General features: G+C 39.2%; 1 protein-coding gene across 3 annotated transcripts in view; it reads left to right on the top strand.

Moving 5' to 3' along the window:
- fgf12a (fibroblast growth factor 12a) overlaps nucleotides 1-10,717 on the top strand; it is a 29,589-nt gene extending 18,872 nt beyond the window's left edge. For all 3 annotated transcript variants that reach the window (XM_040143920.1, XM_040143919.1, XM_040143921.1), the window contains exons 4-5: nucleotides 6,164-6,362; nucleotides 7,860-10,717. In XM_040143920.1, the coding sequence (XP_039999854.1) occupies nucleotides 6,164-6,362; nucleotides 7,860-7,975 (315 nt within the window). In that variant the 3' untranslated portion in view covers nucleotides 7,976-10,717. The remainder of the gene's footprint in view (nucleotides 1-6,163; nucleotides 6,363-7,859) is intronic.
- The last annotated feature ends 9,561 nt before the right edge of the window (nucleotides 10,718-20,278 follow it).

Genomic DNA, 20,278 nt, shown 5'->3' with positions numbered 1-20,278 from the left:
CCATTTGCACCAGAAAAATTTGTTTCCACACCAGGCAATTACTGACACTTTTTAGCAAAATATCATTTATTTCCACAGTTCCAGCGAAAATGACGTTTTGGCGTTAACGTTAACTTTTCATGTATGTCATGGCTGAAGTGAAGTGTGATTATTGATACATTTTTACAGTAGTAAGTGTCCCATCAACAACTGAACATCAACTGATCCTAACTTTACGCAAAACTAGCGAGTGGAATATGCTCGGAATGTATGGGCTGTTCACTAGCTAATGCATTGAATTAGCTAGCTTTAATAACAATTCATAACACTTTCCAAAAACTATCACAATTGACGGTGATATAGCCTACGTAACATTCATATTACATTCTATTTTTCCACTTTTTAATACATGTGAAAGTAATGAAATAGAGAGACAGTACAGTGCTTGACATTGATTGTACCTACCCACAGCAGTCGAGCAACGGCCAGTGTTGCCAACTACTTTCAGTGGAAAGCAGCTAAAGCCTGCAGGCTCCCAGCTGAGCCTGTTGCTGATTGGAAGCTGATGGTAGCCATGGGTGTGCAGGATGATAATGCTTATGTGGAGAGTTTAGCAATGAAGTGCATGGGGGCTGAGCATCTACAATGAAGAGTTCCCTTCCATTATTTATAACACTTCTCAATCTGACCTAGTTTACTGCACAGCAGTAACCACTGTTCTCTCTCTCTCTCTCCTTTTCTCCATCTCTCTCTTTGCTATCTATCTAGCTATCTATCTATCTATCTATCTATCTTTCTATTCTCTGAGCACAGGTGGGTGCATTGCATGAGACATACTGTATCTTTCCACAGACATCTTACTCTTTCTATCAATCGGCTGCTAATTTGACCACTTCTTATTTATGTCACAGAAAAAAACAATTTGTAGCAGTAAATCCCCCCGTAAGGCCCTGAGGGGAAGAGTGAGGGGAAGGCCAGTGAGAGCTTTAAATTTAGCTTCAGTGACAAATGATAATGGGCATTTGTGAGTAGTCTTTTTGCCCCCTTCGCATGTCGTGATCCAAAAATGGTTATGAGGAGTTATTGTTGCTGTTGAATCAGAAACTGACACACTGTGTGTTTTTGGGTGCATCAGGGCTGCAACTAATCTGTAGATAATATTGTTTGATTTAACACTTACTGTAATTGTTTAGTCTATAAAATGTCAGAAAATGGTAGAAAATGTTTGGTGTTTCTGCTTGATAGATGACCTCAACAACTAATCCATTATCAAAATTGTTTGTGAATTATTTTCAGTCAGTATACTAACAGATTATTTAATGAACTGCTTTGGCACCACTGTGCATGCACATTATACAGTTACGTGTATGTGTTGACAGTCCTAATGACAGATAGTGGCAGTGCTCTCTGCAGGGAAAGAGAAAAAATAGAGGAAATTAAAGAGAGGCTGGAAATGAGTAGAAAGAGTAGAGAAAAGGTATTGGCTATTTGGGCATTAGTACGTGTCTGTAATTTGATGTTAGCCATTAGTTATCAATGTCCTCTCTGGAGGAAGGTTTAGAAGGAAAGAACAGAATCTTGTTTCAAAGTGATTGAGTTTCAGAATGAAACAGAGAAGAAGATAAACAGGGAGGGGACGACAGGGATGGAAAAAGTGAGAACAAGCTTTTTTCAGTTTAAGTAATGTCTAGACAATCCCCGACCTGAATCTCTCCCAGAATAATAATGAGCTCCCCGGGAGTTCCGTGGCAGGGATGGGATTCTCACTGAGGCCAAATCTCTCAGATACACCAGTGGCTCAGGCCCATATTTAAATGGAGGTCCTCCCGAAATCCTCCACATCTTTATCCAGAGTCAAAGGATGCCTGTCGGCAGCAGCAGGGCTTTTTAATGCAGCGCCAGGGAGCTGCCTCCCTTCTCGGATGGATACAGTAACTGATTTGAATTCAGGATGCGTTCAACCCAGTTCTGTTGGCAACCCAGTTTTGTATTCCACACCTCTTCTTTTCCTGCTTCATGTTTCATCTAAAATTTCCTACACCCACACCCCCACCTTCCACAACCCCAAAAAATACAAATATGCCTATCACCTCACTCATATCTGTCTGAATTCACGGTATCATCTTCTATTTTGGTTGTTTTTTTTTTTTTGTGTTTGACATTATGCGGCAACCGGCTCCAGGATTAAGATATTTTGCAATCCAGAGAAACAGATGACACCTACTGTTACAAATAATGGCTGACATGAAAATAAAACTCATAATAACTCACTGTAGAACAGCATCACAGTGACCCCCACTGTAAACCATGAGGTTAGTACTATACCATGTAACAACAATGTCCCCTGATCAATTCCATTATTTTTTTGGAAACAAACACAGATTACATTTAGCATTTATCACCAAAATTTATAGTGTCTGTGACTATCAGAGTTCTTGTTCTCCAGCTTCAGCTGGTGCATTGATACATTTTTGGGGCATTAACATCGCAACTATTCATCAGTAGAATAGCCTCCCATATAGCCTCCCTTGATGGCCACAGCCATTTGTTGAGCTTACTGCCAGTTACTGTCACACTGGTTGATTTTATGTGCAGGTTTAGCTAGCAACTGACGTCGCTAAAATTGTCAGCTACTCTTTTCTGCATTTCGTTTCACCTGTTCGTTGGTCTTGTCTCCTTCATGTTTTATGACCTGCATTCACTACATATTTGCATTTCTGCAACAGATCTGTGTATTGCATCACCTGTTTTCCACGTGTGAGCTTGAGAGTAGGAGAATCAAATAAAATGGTAATGGGGTTATAAATTCATTCCCTTAAATACCTTTAAATTACTTCCTTGTGTAAATCTGTGCCTGTGGAATAACATTTCAAATTACCATTTCAAATTATACTTTGTCCCTACTTCTATGGTGTTTGTTCATCAGGTCTCAGGTGGACCTCTTTTACTTTTCTTTAGCTCCCTACTGAAGCCCCTAATGGTAGCATGTGAGCAGTCCCACATGCCCAGTTTCACTAACAAGTTCTTCACGTTTCTCCTTCAGATCACCAAAGAATATAAATAAGTGTCCTTGTATTCAGTTTACCATCACTAAGCACAGCCTGTTACTCCTTGAATGTGGCACGTCTTTTTTTTAATTTTCCTTGTTTTGCAGCGGTAACAACTTTCATTGATTATGTGTTACTGGCAGAGGAAGTGACAGGGCAAACCTGTTTGCGTGCATTTTAATGTGTGACAGCATATGTGTTGCGTTGAGTTGGTGTGTTCATGTGTCCATTCGCCAACATGTATTTCAGTGCATTTCCTTCCCTGTTTGGTTCTGTGGTTTACGTGTGTCCGTTGAGGAGCTCTCATTAATCATGAGAGACTCCGACCCCAACTCTTCAACTCATATTTCCATTTAGTCATCCACAAACAAGGTACTTTGTCAGAGACATCAAAGTCACTTACATTCCACCCCTATCAATTCCCAGCCACGGCCAGGGTGCTTTCTAAACTGCTCCAAGCCTTTTCCTAGACACTAACAGAGTGTCGTCCTTGTGGACAAAGGGGGTTCTACGGTGTGTCAGCAAAGCAAAGTGGCTGATTGTGAAGGGTAGGATAGTAGAGAGCACCTATGAGTTTGTGTGGGTGTGTACGTGCGTGTGCTCGGCCTCATTTGGACTCCAAACAGATGAAGAAGGGACAAAGCCTGCTGGTGTGTAATGTATCACTGTCTCCCCCCTGCCCACATATATTCACACACAAACACTCACGCGGCCAGACAGGCTCGGCATGACCCCCAGTGCCCCAGCAGAGGAAGAGATGTCTGCTGTTTGACAGTGTGTCAGCAGGCCTAGATAAACTCAACCATCTCTCCACAACGCTTGTCCTCTCTCCTGCTGTCCAGCAAGACGTCTCCACACTGCCAACCATGTGACTTCACTTTCCCTGAGTCCTTTATACAGTCTGCTGTGTACTACTGTGTCTTATAACTGAGCAGTCACACACAGTGTGACTTATTTTTCTGAAGAGTGGCATTATGTGCAAGCAAAGACACAGACACACATACTCTTAGAACAGCATTCATTTTGTCAGGGCCTATATTAAAGCTGATCTAATTAATATTTTTACATAAACGATGGATAAAATGACTATGTTTAATGTGAAATGTGTTGCTAGTAGCACAGACCTGACTCTGCAGTTGTCCTCAACTCTACAGAGCTTTTAGTGTCTCCCAATGCATAATTTTGGAGTTTTTACGGCCCACAACTGTGCTGTTTTTATTCAATCTCAGCACGTTCATCAGCCTTGGCTGCGGCCACCGCAGGGAGCTGTTTTCAGCGTAAAAGATCAGATAAATCCACTTTGCGCTACCTGCCCAGCACCACATGTAAGTGAGCATACTGAAATTTCTAGCAGCTATAAGGAGCCAGACATTTTTTCTCAGTGATGGTGGTTCAGGGTTGGTTGAGAACAAAACAGAGCTAAAAGGAGAGTGAATATTGGACTTAAATTTGTCAGGTCGCCAGAAACATGTCTCCAAATGAATGCGTCTGGTGGGCGCGTTGGACTGTTTGGTAACAGGTTTGCCATATCAATTGTGTAAGGTGGTGTAATGTCAATGTTGTGCTTCCAGCTTGTTGCACCAAAACAATGCAGAGAAGATGTCACATATTTTATTGTTGTTTACTGCATGATTTAGGTCCTGCAGAGGGAACAGCTTTTTAGGGTCAGTCAGTCAGAATCACAAAAGGACATATTTCCTCACTCACCGTTTGTGCTATCTAGCCATGTAGATAGATTAGGTTGATTTTAGCCAGGTTTAGAGATATTTTCTATCAGATTTCTTCCTCCAATCCAATACAAGGGAAGGAAATTGAATTTTGTTTGTACGGCTCATAGGTTTGAAAAAACCTGGCTAAATAAAATCAAACTATCTACATAGCTAGATAGTACAATAAGTGACAAAGTTTTTTTTGTTTGTGATTTGTCACCTAACCCTTTAAGATAATTTTTCTCTGCCTCTCCTTCATCCTTTATCCTTCACGCTTTTAAAGGCTCTCCCACTCTCTATCCCTCTCTCTCTCACACACACATGCATACACACACCCAAACACGTAAAGAGTCACCTCCAGCGGGAAGCAGAATTGGGCTGTCAGTCAAATGGACAACCTTAAAAGGGCACAGAGCCTTGCAGGAGATATTAATGAGTGAAATACAGCACACACACACACACACACACACACACACACATACACACACACACACACACAGTGCAAAGCCTGCCTAAACTGAGACGACCCAGCATCTACCAAACCAGCTGTTCTGCATCTGTTCCCTGTCCTTCAAACTGACTGGCATTAGTTTTTAATTTCACCTCTTGCAGTCAGGAAGCGTTCAGACGAGGAGGAGAGCAGGGATGAGGGGTAAGGGTGGTGAGGTTTGGCATCCACCTTGTCATTGCATGTTAATCAGCTCACCTGTTTTATGAATTATAGTTTTTTTTTGAAAAAGTAAAGAAACACATTTCCCTTCCTATTTAGGAGTCAGTGCCACCATTATCTTCATTAAAATTTTTAAGAAATTACCCAAATTACTGCAGTTTAGATCTGTAAGGAATTAGAGAGCCAAAACATTGTTTCCTCTCTTGCATTGCCATGACAATAATCTGGCCCCTGATTTCAGCCCAGACTGTGTATCGCATATCTAGATCTTTCCATTTTTCCTGTCATTCCTCTTGACCTCCTGCGTGTCTCCTTGACTTTCTCCTTGACTTACTGCTTCAGTAATGAAGCCGGGAGATAGCAATCTTCCATTGTTCACCATTATTCTAATAAGACTATCATTCTCATTACTGGGATTCCAATGATACGTGTGTGTGTGTGTGTGTGTGTGTGTGTGTGTGTGTGTGTGTGTGTGTGTGTGTGTGTGAATACAGTATGTTTACTGACCTTGGCAATGTACACATTCTAGTGATGAAAGCCAGTATCAGCAGAGTGAAACGGACACAGTTTTCTTTTTTTTTTCTTTTTCTTAAACGAGACTTCATTAAAGTCATCCGTCTGTCTTGGTGGTGGTTATTACCACATGTGACTTTGATATTTATGTGGATGCAAATAAATTTTCTTGGTGCAGTGATTTATGTTTACTTTATGCCTTCCTTAATTCTTGCATCTGTGTCTTCCACTCAATCTGTTTGCAGGAGATGTTCACACCCGAGTGTAAGTTCAAGGAGTCCGTTTTTGAGAACTACTATGTGATCTACTCGTCCACTGTGTACCGTCAGCAGGAGTCGGGCCGAGCCTGGTTCCTTGGCCTCACCAAGGAGGGGCAAGTCATGAAGGGCAATCGGGTCAAGAAGACTAAGCCCTCATCACACTTTGTGCCCAGGCCCATTGAAGGTATGGGAGAGCTTGTAGAAAAAGGTTTTTGAAACAGGTTTAGTACCCTACCTGTGCATGTTTTATCCCATTAACTATAAATTTTGTGTCCTATCCTGGTAATTATAGGACACACAATTTACCATCTAGTCTACCATGAAATATGTAGGAATGTGGCATAAAAAGCAGTTACTTAGTGCTGCGGTTTCAGCAACTCTATTTGAATTTTAAGGCACAAGAGAGTCAGAATTTCAGAAAAAAACAAGAAGGATAACGAAAAACTGTCTAATTCTTACATTTAAAATGTTGCAGTTTGGCAGATAACTATCTCATGTCAGATATAACAGGATTCTAAACAAATAATCTCGTAAGGATGCTACTGTGAATTTTCTGTAATAGATTACCAATTGTGTCTGAAGCAGTTTAAATATCTTTTAATGGAAAACAGTGGTTGCTCTGAAGGCTAAGAAAACATCTGGTATGTTTTTTTAAACGTTTAATTCATATGTTTAATGTGTAGAGAAATGATCCTGGATTCACATACAGGTTAACAGGATTTGATGAATTATTAAAGGAATAGTTTTGGAAAAACAGTTATTTCCATTCTTAAGAGTTAGATGAGACTTTTGATACCACTCTCATGTCTGAATGTTAAATATGCTAAAACCAGCAACTCATTAGTTTAGCATTGGCATGATGAAGGGAAATGAAACGGAAAGAATCAGTCTGGCTCTGTACAAAGGTAAAAACAAATCCACCAACCTTCTCATTAAATAGCACATTATATCAGATTTGTTTAATCAGTACAGTAATTAAAGTGTAAACAATGGTGGTAAAACCACAGCTGGTCATTTTTACACTTTGATTTTTACACAGATCAAACAAACATTACATAAAGTGTTGATTAGTAAGCTACAGAGCTGCTGGTAGGCAGACCAGCTGTTTCCCCTTGTTCCCAGTCTTTATGCCAAGCTAAGATAAATTCTCGCCGAAACTTCATATTTAATACACACGAGAGTAATATCAGCAGAACCCCCCCCCAAAAAAAACAAAAAAAACAAACAGCAAATTAACATATGTCTTTAAATGTAAATCTACTTTTTAAAGCGTATTGTTTCGCTGGTTTTTCAAGAAACAGGCTCAAGAAGGAAACCCACATTCCTTTTGAATATTTCTTCAGCTGTTGTGGGTACAGGTTTATTTTTAAGTGTCACGTCTAACATGTTTCTAGTGAGAGCAGTGTTTGATAGATATTATCATGAGAACTTGTCAAGCAATGTGATTTAAAAAAAAAAAAAAAGTGCTGACTTGGCCCTAATTCCCTGTCTTATCCCTCCCAGCCTGGTATAATTGTCCCTCCAGCCTCACACCTGACCTTGTCTCTGTCTGCACATCCATCTCTTCAATCTGCTCTTCATTGTCCCCTTTCTGAGCTCCTCCCCTCTTTGTCCCCCCTTCTCCTCTCCTCTCCTCTTCTCTCCTTCCTTCTCCTTTCCTCTCTTTACATTTCCACTACAGTGTGTATGTACAGGGAGCCGTCACTGCATGAGATAGAGGACAAACACCGCTCCAGAAAGAGCTCAGGGACTCCCACCATGAATGGAGGGAAAGCTGTCAATCAGGACTCCACATAGCAGCAAGGGGAGGGGCTGCCAGCAGGGGGCGTGGCCTCATCCTGACTCGGGGGGAGGGGCCATAGGAAAACTCAACGCCCCCATTATACATACCACCATCCCCTCTGAAGAAAAAGAGGGAGTTGTGATGACAACGAGGAGCTATTACTGTACACCCAAGACAACAAAAACAAAAACTGAACTCTTGCCTGTGAAGACCTTTTAGATGAATTAATATGAAACCAGAGGATATATATATATGGAAAAAAAAAAATATTTTCAATCAGGACTTGACCAACATTTTATGCAAAAAAAGAGAAAAAAGCTGTGATAAACAAACAAAGGAATGGTGGTCTCTCTTCACACAAATACAAATATTTACCATTTCCAATTTATGCTGTGAAAAACAAGCTTTAATACATGTTCAATTTTCATACATAGTTTTTTTTTTTTCTAAATGCTATTGCACTGTCACATGCTTTATCGTGTTATTGCTTTCAGTAATAACTATATCATCATCATCATTAGTAATCAGTTGCTCTTATCATCCCAGCCACTATCACGGATATTCTGGCTTTCTTTTGTTTCGGAGACTAAAGAACGTAATTTTTATTTTTCAATTACTCCTATGTTTTTTCTCTCACAGTTTGATCTTGAATGCACTGTCACGCTACCTGCTCTGGTGTGAGGGTGAGACTGAATGTATTTGATTGTTCTCTGTGTTAGACTCCAGGTGAAACAGAGGGTGGGATGTAATTTACTCAGGTGTGTACTGTAAGTTAGACTAATGAGACTAATAGGACAAATAGGGCTGTTTGAAATACTCTGAAAACTCATGAACTCCCCTATGTTATCCTGCTATGACAGGAAAGGACTGATGCAAGCAATATAATAGAGAACAGTCTAGTATGTCTCTAAATAATACTTGTAACAATATGACAACACATCTCTGTGGTTGGTGTGTTTGTCAGTAGAGGAGACTGACAAAGAAAGTTGTATAAGCAGGTCAAAGTCTGAATCAAAGGAAAACTGTTTTGATATAGCTCCGATTTACTCTTAACTTTTGCAAGGATTGTTAGGTTTTAAGTAAAGAGATGTCCAAACTTGTCTGAAATGGCAAAGAATAGTATTCTCTCCAAAAGCTGAGAGGAAAATAATGACCAGCATCAGCACTATGAGCCATGGCCAAAAATGGTCAATTCACATTTGCACCTGAAGAAACACAGACCCCTTTTCTGCTGTTAGCTAGGCTGTAACAGCAACTCTCTAAGTATAACTATATAACAGTAACCATGCTTTTGAACTATATGGACAAATCATATAATAATCCTTGATAGAATACTTCTGTTGTTTTTTTCAAGAGAAAGGATGGAAGTTGTTTTGGTAGGCCTGGCAGTGAAGAGTGAAGAGTTGTGTTGACTGGTTGTCGAGAAGTTAAAGTGATTTCTGGTATTTTTATTGTAAAACATTTGAAATTTCTCAACACTGGTGGACAAGGTGCCTGACTGTTTAATAATCCACTGACTTGACCTGTTGATATTGTCAGTGTAAGGTCACAATCATTAAGACTTTCCCATCACAATGGGAGCAGAGAGCCTCACTGAAGAGCCAGTTCATCTGGACTTAGCCAAGTTTGAGGAAGGATGTCTTACCATCCCAGTGAGAGCATCTCACTGTTTGTTTTCTCTGACATGGTAACCCATACAGTCCCCATCCCTTCTGGCTTTGTGACCCATGAAATGAGCCATTTGCTGCATTGTGAAGGAAAGCTTCTCTTTCATAAATCAACCTGCTGACAGGGCTGTGTAAACAAGGTGAATTGACTGGTACACCGCGCACGCTGTGTACACTGCATAACTCATTCCTAATCCCCAATTAGTTTGTCTAACTCAGGAAGTCCTACCTTTCTTTCGTGAATGGTGCCAGACGTAAAGGCTGGCCTCTCATTGTCCAGCACCCGTTGCACAAAGCCTCGCCACTGGTGTGGTGTTTAAGGAGGTCGGGATGGGGTCAATGGTGTTTTTATCATTTAAGACAGTGTACAGCTAAGCCTAGCCAGGTTAGGAAGGTTGTAAAAGGATTTAGAGGAGGCGAGACAAAGCATGAGCATCGCATGACTATAAAATTTGATGTAATCTTGGTTTTATTTTGGGGGTAAGAGCAACTAAAAGATTGTTTCAAATTTGGGGAGAATAGGTCCAAAACCTTTTTATGCAACATTTTGATCAATATTTTAGCGAGAGTTCATACATCTCTCATATATCTGGTTGGATATCCTATGCTAGGTTGGTGGTATGTACAGTAAATAGCACACATTCAGTTGTACAGAGCAAATCACCGTGATAAATCCTCATGGATCCTGGAGGGTCTTCCACCTGGGGCCCGGATCGATAGCTGGTGCAAGTTAACCCCAAGAGCTAATGGTAGATTAGTTCAACTTCCACAGGACCTACACCATAACAGTGATACATACAGTATATTAGATGTGACACTGAACGTCAACAGGCAAGACCAGCATATATAAATATCTTTTTATAGAGGTTTATATTGGTGCAAATGAGATACATGTGGACTTAAAGCAATGCATGAAATTGGATGTACTCGATGTCAACTGTTGACAGCAGACAATGAGAGGTTTCGAGAAACAGATGAATAAAGCAAGGAAGTAAAAATAGCCACTGTGAGAAAAGCAGTAAAGGAGAGCACTTTTGGTGGGTTTATTGATGTATGAAAGGGTGAGCAAAGGCTTTGATTGTATGTGGTATCAAGGATAATTTATTATTTTTATGTTTGCAGATGGTTTCACTGCATTGGAACATGCTCATATATGCATTATGAATTGTGAGATGAAATTAAAATTATGCATTGATAATAAAAATCAGAATGAAGTTAGTGATTGTTTAAGAATAAAGACTATGTTACCAAAAACTTTCACCTATGCAGTGATTGATTCAGTGTGGTGTTGATCGTGACTGACAGCCGTTCTGTGTATCTTTTTTATTAATGTCACTCTTTGCATCAACAACAGAAGCAGCAGGATAAGCAGACAAACTAAATCCATCAACAGGGGTTTTTAATGCGGTTCAATTCACCAGGAGTGATTTATCTTCTCACTACCCCTTAAATCCGATGTGTCATTTTGGGATGGCGCTCCTTCGCCCTTAATTCTCCTGTTGTCATGGAAACAGACCTTCCGAGCTGTCTGCAAGGAGAATGAGGAGGAGGAAGAGGAGGAGGATGAAGGCTTCCCTGACTTTCAGGACATGGCTTGTCTTCTCTCCTGCGTGATGGCTGCAGCACAGAGAACAGCAGAGTTGGGGAGGAGGGGTAGAGGGTCACTTGTTCTCCTTTTTTCAAATTTATTTTCTATTCTATCAGTTCTTCAGTTGCAGTAAACAGCTGAGCTGAGAGCAGCCCTGCAACCTGGGAGAAATGTAAAAATGTATTGTTTATTGGGAAGAGAACAAAGAAAGAGAATAAAAAGTTAAAGGCAAACAAACCACTGCTACTTTCTAGATGCAGGGGATGATAATTATTTTTTAATAATGATTTTTATTGTCATCTATATACAAATGTGTTTGTATATACATATATTTACATGTATATATATATATGTATATATATGTATATATGTATATATATGTATATATATATATATGTGTGTGTGTGTATATATATATATATATATATGTGTGTGTGTGTATATATATATGTATATATATATGTATATATATATATGTATATATGTATATATATATATATATATTTATGTATATATGTATATACATATATATATGTATATGTATACACACACACACTCACATACACTAAACACATTTTCTTATGTGCAGACATCTTGTCATTCCAATCTTGATTGTAATTTATCTAGTGCATTGTTGATTCATCTTAACATCAGAGTTCTCTTTGCTTCAAAGAAACCTCCAACATATACAGTACATTATTTGAAAAAAAGAGACTTAAGAGTCTAGAGCCACGCTGGTGGCTCTGTGAGGCTGTTCTTAATGCTGATGTGTAGCTGGTTTAATGTTTACCAGGTTCACCATCTTAATTTATAATGTTAGCATGTTAATTTGGACGAAATACAAAAACAACTGTGGCTGAGGGGAATGCCAAGTTTTGCAAGTATTGGACAAATTGAAATTTTCACCAGATGATGGTGGTAGAGGAAAAGTTAAGGGATCACCAAAGTTATTACAATTCATCCTGAGGGAGGCATGAATGTCTAGACCTAATTTCATGGCAATACATGCAATGGTTGTTGGTCATTTCACCCCAAATGACAAATTTGATTTCTGCATGAATGAAATCTGGGTTCATAGTCTGGAAACCACGAATGGCTATACAAAATTTTGTTCAATCCACCCAGTAGATGTTGAGATATTTATTAAAATTTTATTCGAATGAGTGCTTGCGGCACTACAGGAAAAAGTGAGGGGATAACTAAACTCTGTATGGTTGATCTTCAGGATGAATCCTCATCTTCATCCTCTAATAGTTGTCAGAAAATGTCACTAAAAACCAAAAATGTCAGCCTGCCTGAGGTGCTAGTCAGTCAGTAAGATTCATCCTCTTGGGACCACAAATGTCTGTACAAAATTCCATGGCTATCCATCCAATAGTTGTTCATATTTCAGTCTGGACCAAAGTGGTGGACCAACTGACCAACAGACTGATATCCCTAGAGCCATGCTTCTAGTGTAACAAAAAAACTTGCAGAAACTGTAATCACGTGTCCTGATACAGATTAAATCCCAAATTTTTTTGCTATCCACACGTGTGTAATCCCGAAACCACTGAGCAAAAAGAACTCCTGTATTATCACAATCGGTTTGCCCTCCTGTTCACTGCATCCACCTCTGTAATTAACTTTCACTAAGAACAGAAACAAGTCAATTTCAGCTATTTAGACACCCATGGGAGTCGGTATTCTAAACAGGGTCATCTGTTTAGATACATGTAGGGAGGGCAAGGGCTGCAAACAGCTGGAAGGCCCCTCTCGTCTCCTTTCCGCTCTTCTCCAGCTACAGATCTCTCTGTGGCCACTGCTACTCCTCTCACATCCACCTGCCCCCCCACTTTCCCTCATTTCCTCTCGTGTGGAAAAGGCAACCTTGGACATGATGGCAGCATTGAAATCTCTCTCCTGGTGTCCAAATGTACTGATGGTCATAATAACCATAATATCACTGAAGTACCTCGAAGTATCACTTTACTCACATGTATTATTCTAGTTCATTAACATGTTCATAGCACATAAGCAACTAATTAGAATCTGCATATTAAAACAGTGAATCTCCCACAACAAGAACTTCCAAATGTTTAACTTTTTCAGCTCTTTTCTTTATTGAAATTATTTTCTTCTGTTTCACTGTGTGATAAGATGGCAGAAAATGTATTAAATGAATCACATTGTAAAACATATATTTGTCAAATCTTATAGACTGGGATGAGAACACTGCAGCTTCAAAAACAATGGCAAATGATTTAGTGTCACATTTATCTCAATTTCAAATGACATTTTTCAAAAAAAGGCCCTAGCAACATCCAAATACTCTTTGTGAAGTAAAGCTTGACAATGCAGTTTTTTGCATAGGAGATATGCCTAAATCAAAATAACCTTGGTTTCAACGACAGATATATGACCACGTAGCCAGGAATCATTTTAGCCAGCAAGCTGGCCCCTCCCCAAAGCTTCACACCAAACTGGACATACAGGACACACAAATTATGAGATGTGAAATATGTTAACATCACGTCAGAATACAGTTGGTTGGATTTGGATGCAGGGAAATTGTATTAGAATCTTATAGACTGATAATTCAGAACAACCCATTAAGAGTGCAATATTTTATGTGTAGTTGGGTTTGGTGTATGACCTCTCCTCTCCTAACAAATTAATGGATCTGGTCTGATTTACTTTTTCACAAATTTGTCATATATAAATGAAATTCCAGCAGCAATGTCAGCCCATTTTTCTGTCCAATGCACCATTTGCTCTAAAGTTCACCAACATTATCCATGGTGTGATATCTCAACAAGACTAAGAGTACACTGCCATTTACTCGTACTGGCACAGGGGTGCCTTGTGTTACTTGCCAATGTTAGCATGCTACCATGTTCACAGTGAGAATGCCAACATGCTAATGTTCAGCAGGAAGTGTTTATCATGTTCACCATTTTAGCACAAACAGAAAAACCACTGAGGCTGATGCAGGTATGTGGTCATAAACCAAGGTGTTGGACAAATGGAAATGTAGACCATCATAATTGCACTAGATGAAAAGTCAGAGATTCACAAGTTATTACAATTCATCCTGAGGAGATCCTGAGAACATGAGTGTCTCATTGGCCGATACATTAGCTGTGAAATTTGATTATCCTAACAGCTTGCCTGCGAATACTGTTAACACACCGTGCACCTGTTATAAATCAGATACTTTAATCTCTTATAATAGTCATTTAACAGACAAAACAGGTGGTGGTTTTAAAACCACACTAAATTCGTTTTTTACTGGTTAAATACTATCCTGTGTATTTTCCAAACTTCTCATCTCATGGTCCCCCATAATTTCACTCTCCCCTCTTTCCTCTCAAACCATTTGGGTCAACATTTGGCAGATTTGTGGCAGAAGACTGAATGGCTTCCATTGCATTTTAAAGGTCACAGCTGGCACAGTTTACAACTTCTCTGCAATACAAAAATCCCTTTGCCAGGATTATGTCAAATTACATTTTGTGTTGTGAGTTTCATAAATTATATTTTCTGTGTTACTGGTATCTGTCAATTTGTAAATGTTCTTTTGGCTATGGACAATACTGCAATGCCTGCAATAAGTATTTAATGAAGAATTTGACTATAATAAAGACATAGGTTTTGCAATTAGCTGGGTCAACAAAACAGACATCTATTTATGGCCTGTAAAGTTATTTATACAGGGCTGTGCATGACTTGGTTTGTCTTTTGGAGACTTGCGAGCACACAGAGTAGAAATAGTCGTGATCTTTAATCCCCAGGCATCTCTCTTCACTCTCTGTCTACCTCTTTTGGGCCTGTTGTTTTTGAACGGGCCTGTGCCACTGGGACTCCACTTGTTTCTCTTCTCTCATCCTCCCAAGGAGAGAATGTGGGAACTCCTACTCAGAAGTGGGGCGTTCAGTTCTACTCATTAAAAATAATTGGTCTCTGTTCAATTAAGGCTCAGTGATGCTCCTTTGATCCAGGCGGCTCAGTCTTTTTTATCTGCATCTTTTACATCCAAATCAACTGCCGAGAGTTGGCACAAGTATTGGATAATTGGTTCTAATGTGTTTACTTCCAGAAGACAGAAGGCGGAAAGAGGATCTACTTGGTAATCTTTATAAATGTTTGAATGAAATGAGCTCTGATGGTTAAAAAGACTGAATTCAAACCTTCCAGTCTCTGCTGCAGCACCTTATGAGACGGATCACTTTACCTCCTCTCTGCCTCCCTTACTCTGTGATTTGCTGCTTTTGGCTTCTCCTGTTTGCAGATGAATACTGTCAGGGATAATGCAAACAAACACACTGATACTTAAGAGACATAAGACACATAAAAGTTCATGCAGAGTGTGCACATGCACCCACATACATTGTAAACCCACTCACCCGGCTGCCCGCCCACACATCCACTTACATACTTTATATTTCTTACTCTCACACACTGTACCACTTTATAGAAGAAGCTCTGCAGTATGAGCATGTTAATGTGCTGGAGTGTTTCCTGTTACAGAGAGAAGCTGATCTGTTGAATCCCAATAGCCCAGGGACAGAAAGGATACTAAGCCAAGCTTTGACTGCAGTTATGCTTCAACACTGCTTCTTTAATAATTTTCTCTCTCATCCCCTTGCTTATCCTCTTTGCACCTCTCTTTCCCTCCTTTCCTCTACTTTCTCATGTTCCTAATCTTGATTCCCTCTCCACCCTTCTCTACATTCTCGTCATTCTAGCCTTCCTTTTCAGCACACTACGTTTAGTCTACTTCTCTCTTTTCTCCTCGTGTTCCACCTACAGTCTTCTTTACCTGTTTGAGGTTAATGAGTTTCGTTAATTCTCACCAAATTTGCCTCTCTGTTCTACATGCATGCATAATACTGTGCTTACAGGACATACACAGTGGAGAGCAAAGCATTTTTTAACAGAAAGGCCTCTCGGATAATTGCCGCAGAGCTACCTAAATGCGTGATCATCGGTGAAATAAGGTATGATGTCACTAGACATATGTTACGCACATTAGCACACATAGGCATGTATCAGGAAGTATGTAAAAGCAATATAGGAATTGTGTACCCACACAGACGCATGCACAAATACTACACACATCTTTTGCCTCAATGTAGATTACACGGCAAAGCTATAATACATTTAAAAAGGAAAAAATATGCTTCAATCAATGGTATAACAACTTAAGGATCATCAAAGACAGAGACGATGAATAGTTGGCTGTAAAGCTTTTGGTTTATTGCTTTGCTGGCCTACCATGAAGATCACTTGGAAACATCAAACACACTGCAGACATTTATTCCATTTAAAGCCGGTCTGGCTTTAACCCACAGAAGAACAGCCTCCTCTGCTGGAGTGAAAAAAATGTGGCAGAGCAGAAAAATACTAACAAAAGAGGGTCCACAAAGAAATAAAAACTTCGATGTGTTTGATGAATGTGAGTGATCTTGTTTGATCTAGAAGAAAAAAGATGAACACTCAAATACATCACTCATTTCCTCATGCCAGTGGAGCACAGTTGGTTGTCAAGGGAGCCGGCTGAGTTTTTCAGCTCTCTGCAGGGCTCATTTAACTACTTCTCTTTGACTAGCAGGGCATGTAGGGTTTTGCAGCAGCTTTTCCACTGCAACTGTTCATTTACAGATCATTAAATATTCAGCGACAACTTCATTGTCTACACCTCCTCCAGGCTGTCATGGTACTTCAAGTAATCCAGGCATTAAGCATCAGGATGGTCACCTATTGCTCAACTAAACGAAACAATGAAACGTGGCTGAGGTGCTTTTAAACAGATATGAATGTTGGCACATACCATGTAACTTTTGCTGTGACATTTACAGGATAAAGATAAATGCTTAAAACATAGTGTAAAAGTAGCACAACTAGAGTAGAGTCATAACATCTGAAAACTGACTCAGTAATGTCAGTGACCCAGTAATATTATTAAAAACATTGTTAACATTAAGCTACTAGTCATACCAGACCAAGTAAGACTGTACCAGCAACAGCCCTGAGAGAAGTGAACTGAGAAAGTTTATGTTTTATTGTTTATGAATTAAACTTTTTATTTGTAAGAGGAAGGATGTATTAAGTCTTCAAAAGTTCCATAATCTCGCTTTAAAATAACAGTCAACGATCTGTGCAGAAGCTGTCCTGTTCATTGTCTTGTTGAAGTCATGCCTCAAAAATTCAGCCTCTAGTGGTTATGTATACAGTACAGAAGAAAATGAAACCTAATTTCTATAGTAATCATATACATCCATTCATAGTTTGAAGCAGTGTTATGTTGTTTTGATATTCTCAGGCATCCTGTTTACAAAGAAACATTTGTGTTAGTCCATATTTTCCTTCAGCGTACGACTTAACTCACTTGAATGATTGTATAATAATATGGGACATGAGTATGAGAGTATGTAAAGAGCAGAACTAGATCTAAGCTGTAAAACGGACTTGAGATATCCATTTCATGGTTTGGCGCTTGAGTTAGGACAAAATTAGCAGGTAGTCCAGGATTTCCAGAAGAAGACTATGCAGCTGGCTCTGCGGGTCTGAGTTGTGCTGCCATTACCCAGTCCACGTCGATTCTTCTCCTCTTTCTCTGTGTCTTTGGGTCCTTGGAGGATGATTCCATTTTCGGATTTGAAAAATTTATAAACTAAGTCTAGAAAGTTCTGTGTCTTCGTCAATTCCTATGGAAGAAAATATTGACATAATGTATAGAATTCTTAACATTACACACAAAATATTAGAAAATGTGAACATTTTTACCTCACTATGTTTGTATGCTATTCCTAGAAAACAAATCAGTTTATCATATGTTACAGAACTTATGCATTTGTTGATCATAGCCAGAAAGGGAAATGCAAGGTTGTGTTAGTGCTCTATCTTTAATCTGCAATTTCATGGAGTGCAGCTCTGACGATAATAAAATGACAGAAATCTGGCTGGTAGCTAAGACACCATCCAGATTTCTTTCTAAAAGTAAAATTACATTTTTAACAGATCAAGAAAGAATCAAATATGAGTGCACAAGCACAAACTTTACAAATGGAAAGTCTGTAGACTGCAGTGTAATCATAGCTGTGACACAGGGCCTGGTTTTATCCACTGGGACGAAGGATGGGTTTTTGTGTTGCACTAAGTATTAGGGACATACGGAGAAGGGTATCAAGGAAACTTACCTGTTTGTCCTGTAATTTCTTGAGCCATGACAACGAGTCTTTCTGAAGTTGCAGGTCTCTCAATCCCTGCTCAGTCTCTGCATTTTCCGCAAGACATGATGCAAAAAACAAAAGTGCCAACATGCAGGCGATATGGGCCATCTTTGGTTGGAAAATCTTGCTCGGGTGCTTCTTGTTGAGAGAATTTTTCTTGGTAAGACACCACAGCATCCGCTGATGTGAACAGTACAGTGCAACAGAACAACACTGTGACATGTCTGTTTTATAAGTAGTACCCAGGCCCAAAAAGGGAGGAGTATACACGTTATCCGCCTGAAGACCCTGCTCAATTCTGTGTGTGCCCCCATCAGTGCACTGAGGCATGTGCTATGTAATTTACAGCAGTCATTAGGTGTGAGACAAGAGGTCTAAATAAGGACATTTTCACCATCCTGATCTTTCCTGGTGTCATCATTTACAGAAACACACTTGAATCGGGTTGAATATAAAAAGGTCATCCTGATGCTGTCTTTGATGTAACTTGCAATGTGAAAGATCCCTTCTGCTTCCTTGTTTAAAAGCAAATCCCTGTAAGTGAAGTGCTATGTGCACTCATATGAAATAAAACATTAATGACGCTGACATGGGGGAAACAATGACTTCATTAACACTGCTGTACCATAGAGTTGAATCAACGGGTAACGTGGAGACACTGGGATATCCAGAGGCCATAAAGGTCAACTTATCATTTGTTACACCCTTGTGAGTTTGGTCTGTGCATCTCTGTAATTAGATTTCTGCTCTGTTTAACTTAACAGTCCTACTGCATCTAAATTAAGGAGTCTTTGAGGCAGGCTGTAAAGATTTTGTAATGGAACATGCTGTAAATGTGCAACGGCATTACATGGACTGAATATTTAGTAACCATTAATGTTTTAATGTTTATCAGGCAAATGCAGGGGTTATTACATTACAATGTTTTTTATTCAAATCGATGTAAAGGCAAATTGGATCAATAGACTTAAGATTGTGAATTGTAAATTCGATTTGAAGAAAAATGGGAAAACAAATGTATATATGCTCCATTTCTCGATCTGTTACCACCAGCAGAAGTTTATCTGAAATGGTCAGATTCACAAGCCAAAGATGGACGTTGTGACAGTGATGACAGCACTGAATGGTTCAACCCAGGTAATTTTAATAAACTCTTTTCAAGTGGGTACAATGGTAACTGGTAAATATTTAAGAAAAAAATTCTTATAGAATGTTTTTTATTTATCATTTGCAAATAAATCTGGGCTAGCCTCGTATCGATCAGTATTAGGTAAAGTTTCTCTATGAAGATGCAGCTTAATTCCCCATAAGGATTAATGATTGTATTAAACGTGTACAAACAAAATCCCATCCCATCATAACTTGTGACAACTACAATAACTGACTTGAAATGATTAGTAATACCAGTTGTTCCTTCCCAAGAATCTATCTATTACATATAGAGGTATAAAAATTACTGTATTTTTCTCATAAATTCGTAGTAAATCCAGTTTTTCTGTAGTTTGCCTAAAAAATTGCCTCATAAAACTGCAATGAAATCTTCATAATGGGAAGTTTCAAAAAATCCCAGTAATGGACCTCACCTTTTGTCATTCAAGATTGAGAACTGGGGGAAAAAGTCTGCATATAATGGAGCCTAAATCTATTTAATAAATTTTTGTAACGCACTTTTTTTTTTAAATGTACAGTTTGATACTATTCAAAGATACAGAATCCTTCAATATGTGAAGCTAATTTTTAAATGTATAGAGAGAAATGTCTTCCTAGCCCATGTAAAGCGTGTGTGGAGAAAACTAAAAGGACGTGTCCTTCTAAAAATGGGAGACAACCTTGAAGCGCATCAACCTC

This window comes from Xiphias gladius, chromosome 14 (genome assembly GCF_016859285.1).
Source record: "Xiphias gladius isolate SHS-SW01 ecotype Sanya breed wild chromosome 14, ASM1685928v1, whole genome shotgun sequence".
NCBI lineage: Eukaryota > Metazoa > Chordata > Actinopteri > Istiophoriformes > Xiphiidae > Xiphias > Xiphias gladius.
The sequence above is the reverse complement of the archived record's forward strand: the minus strand, read 5'-3'. Positions and strand labels throughout refer to the sequence as shown.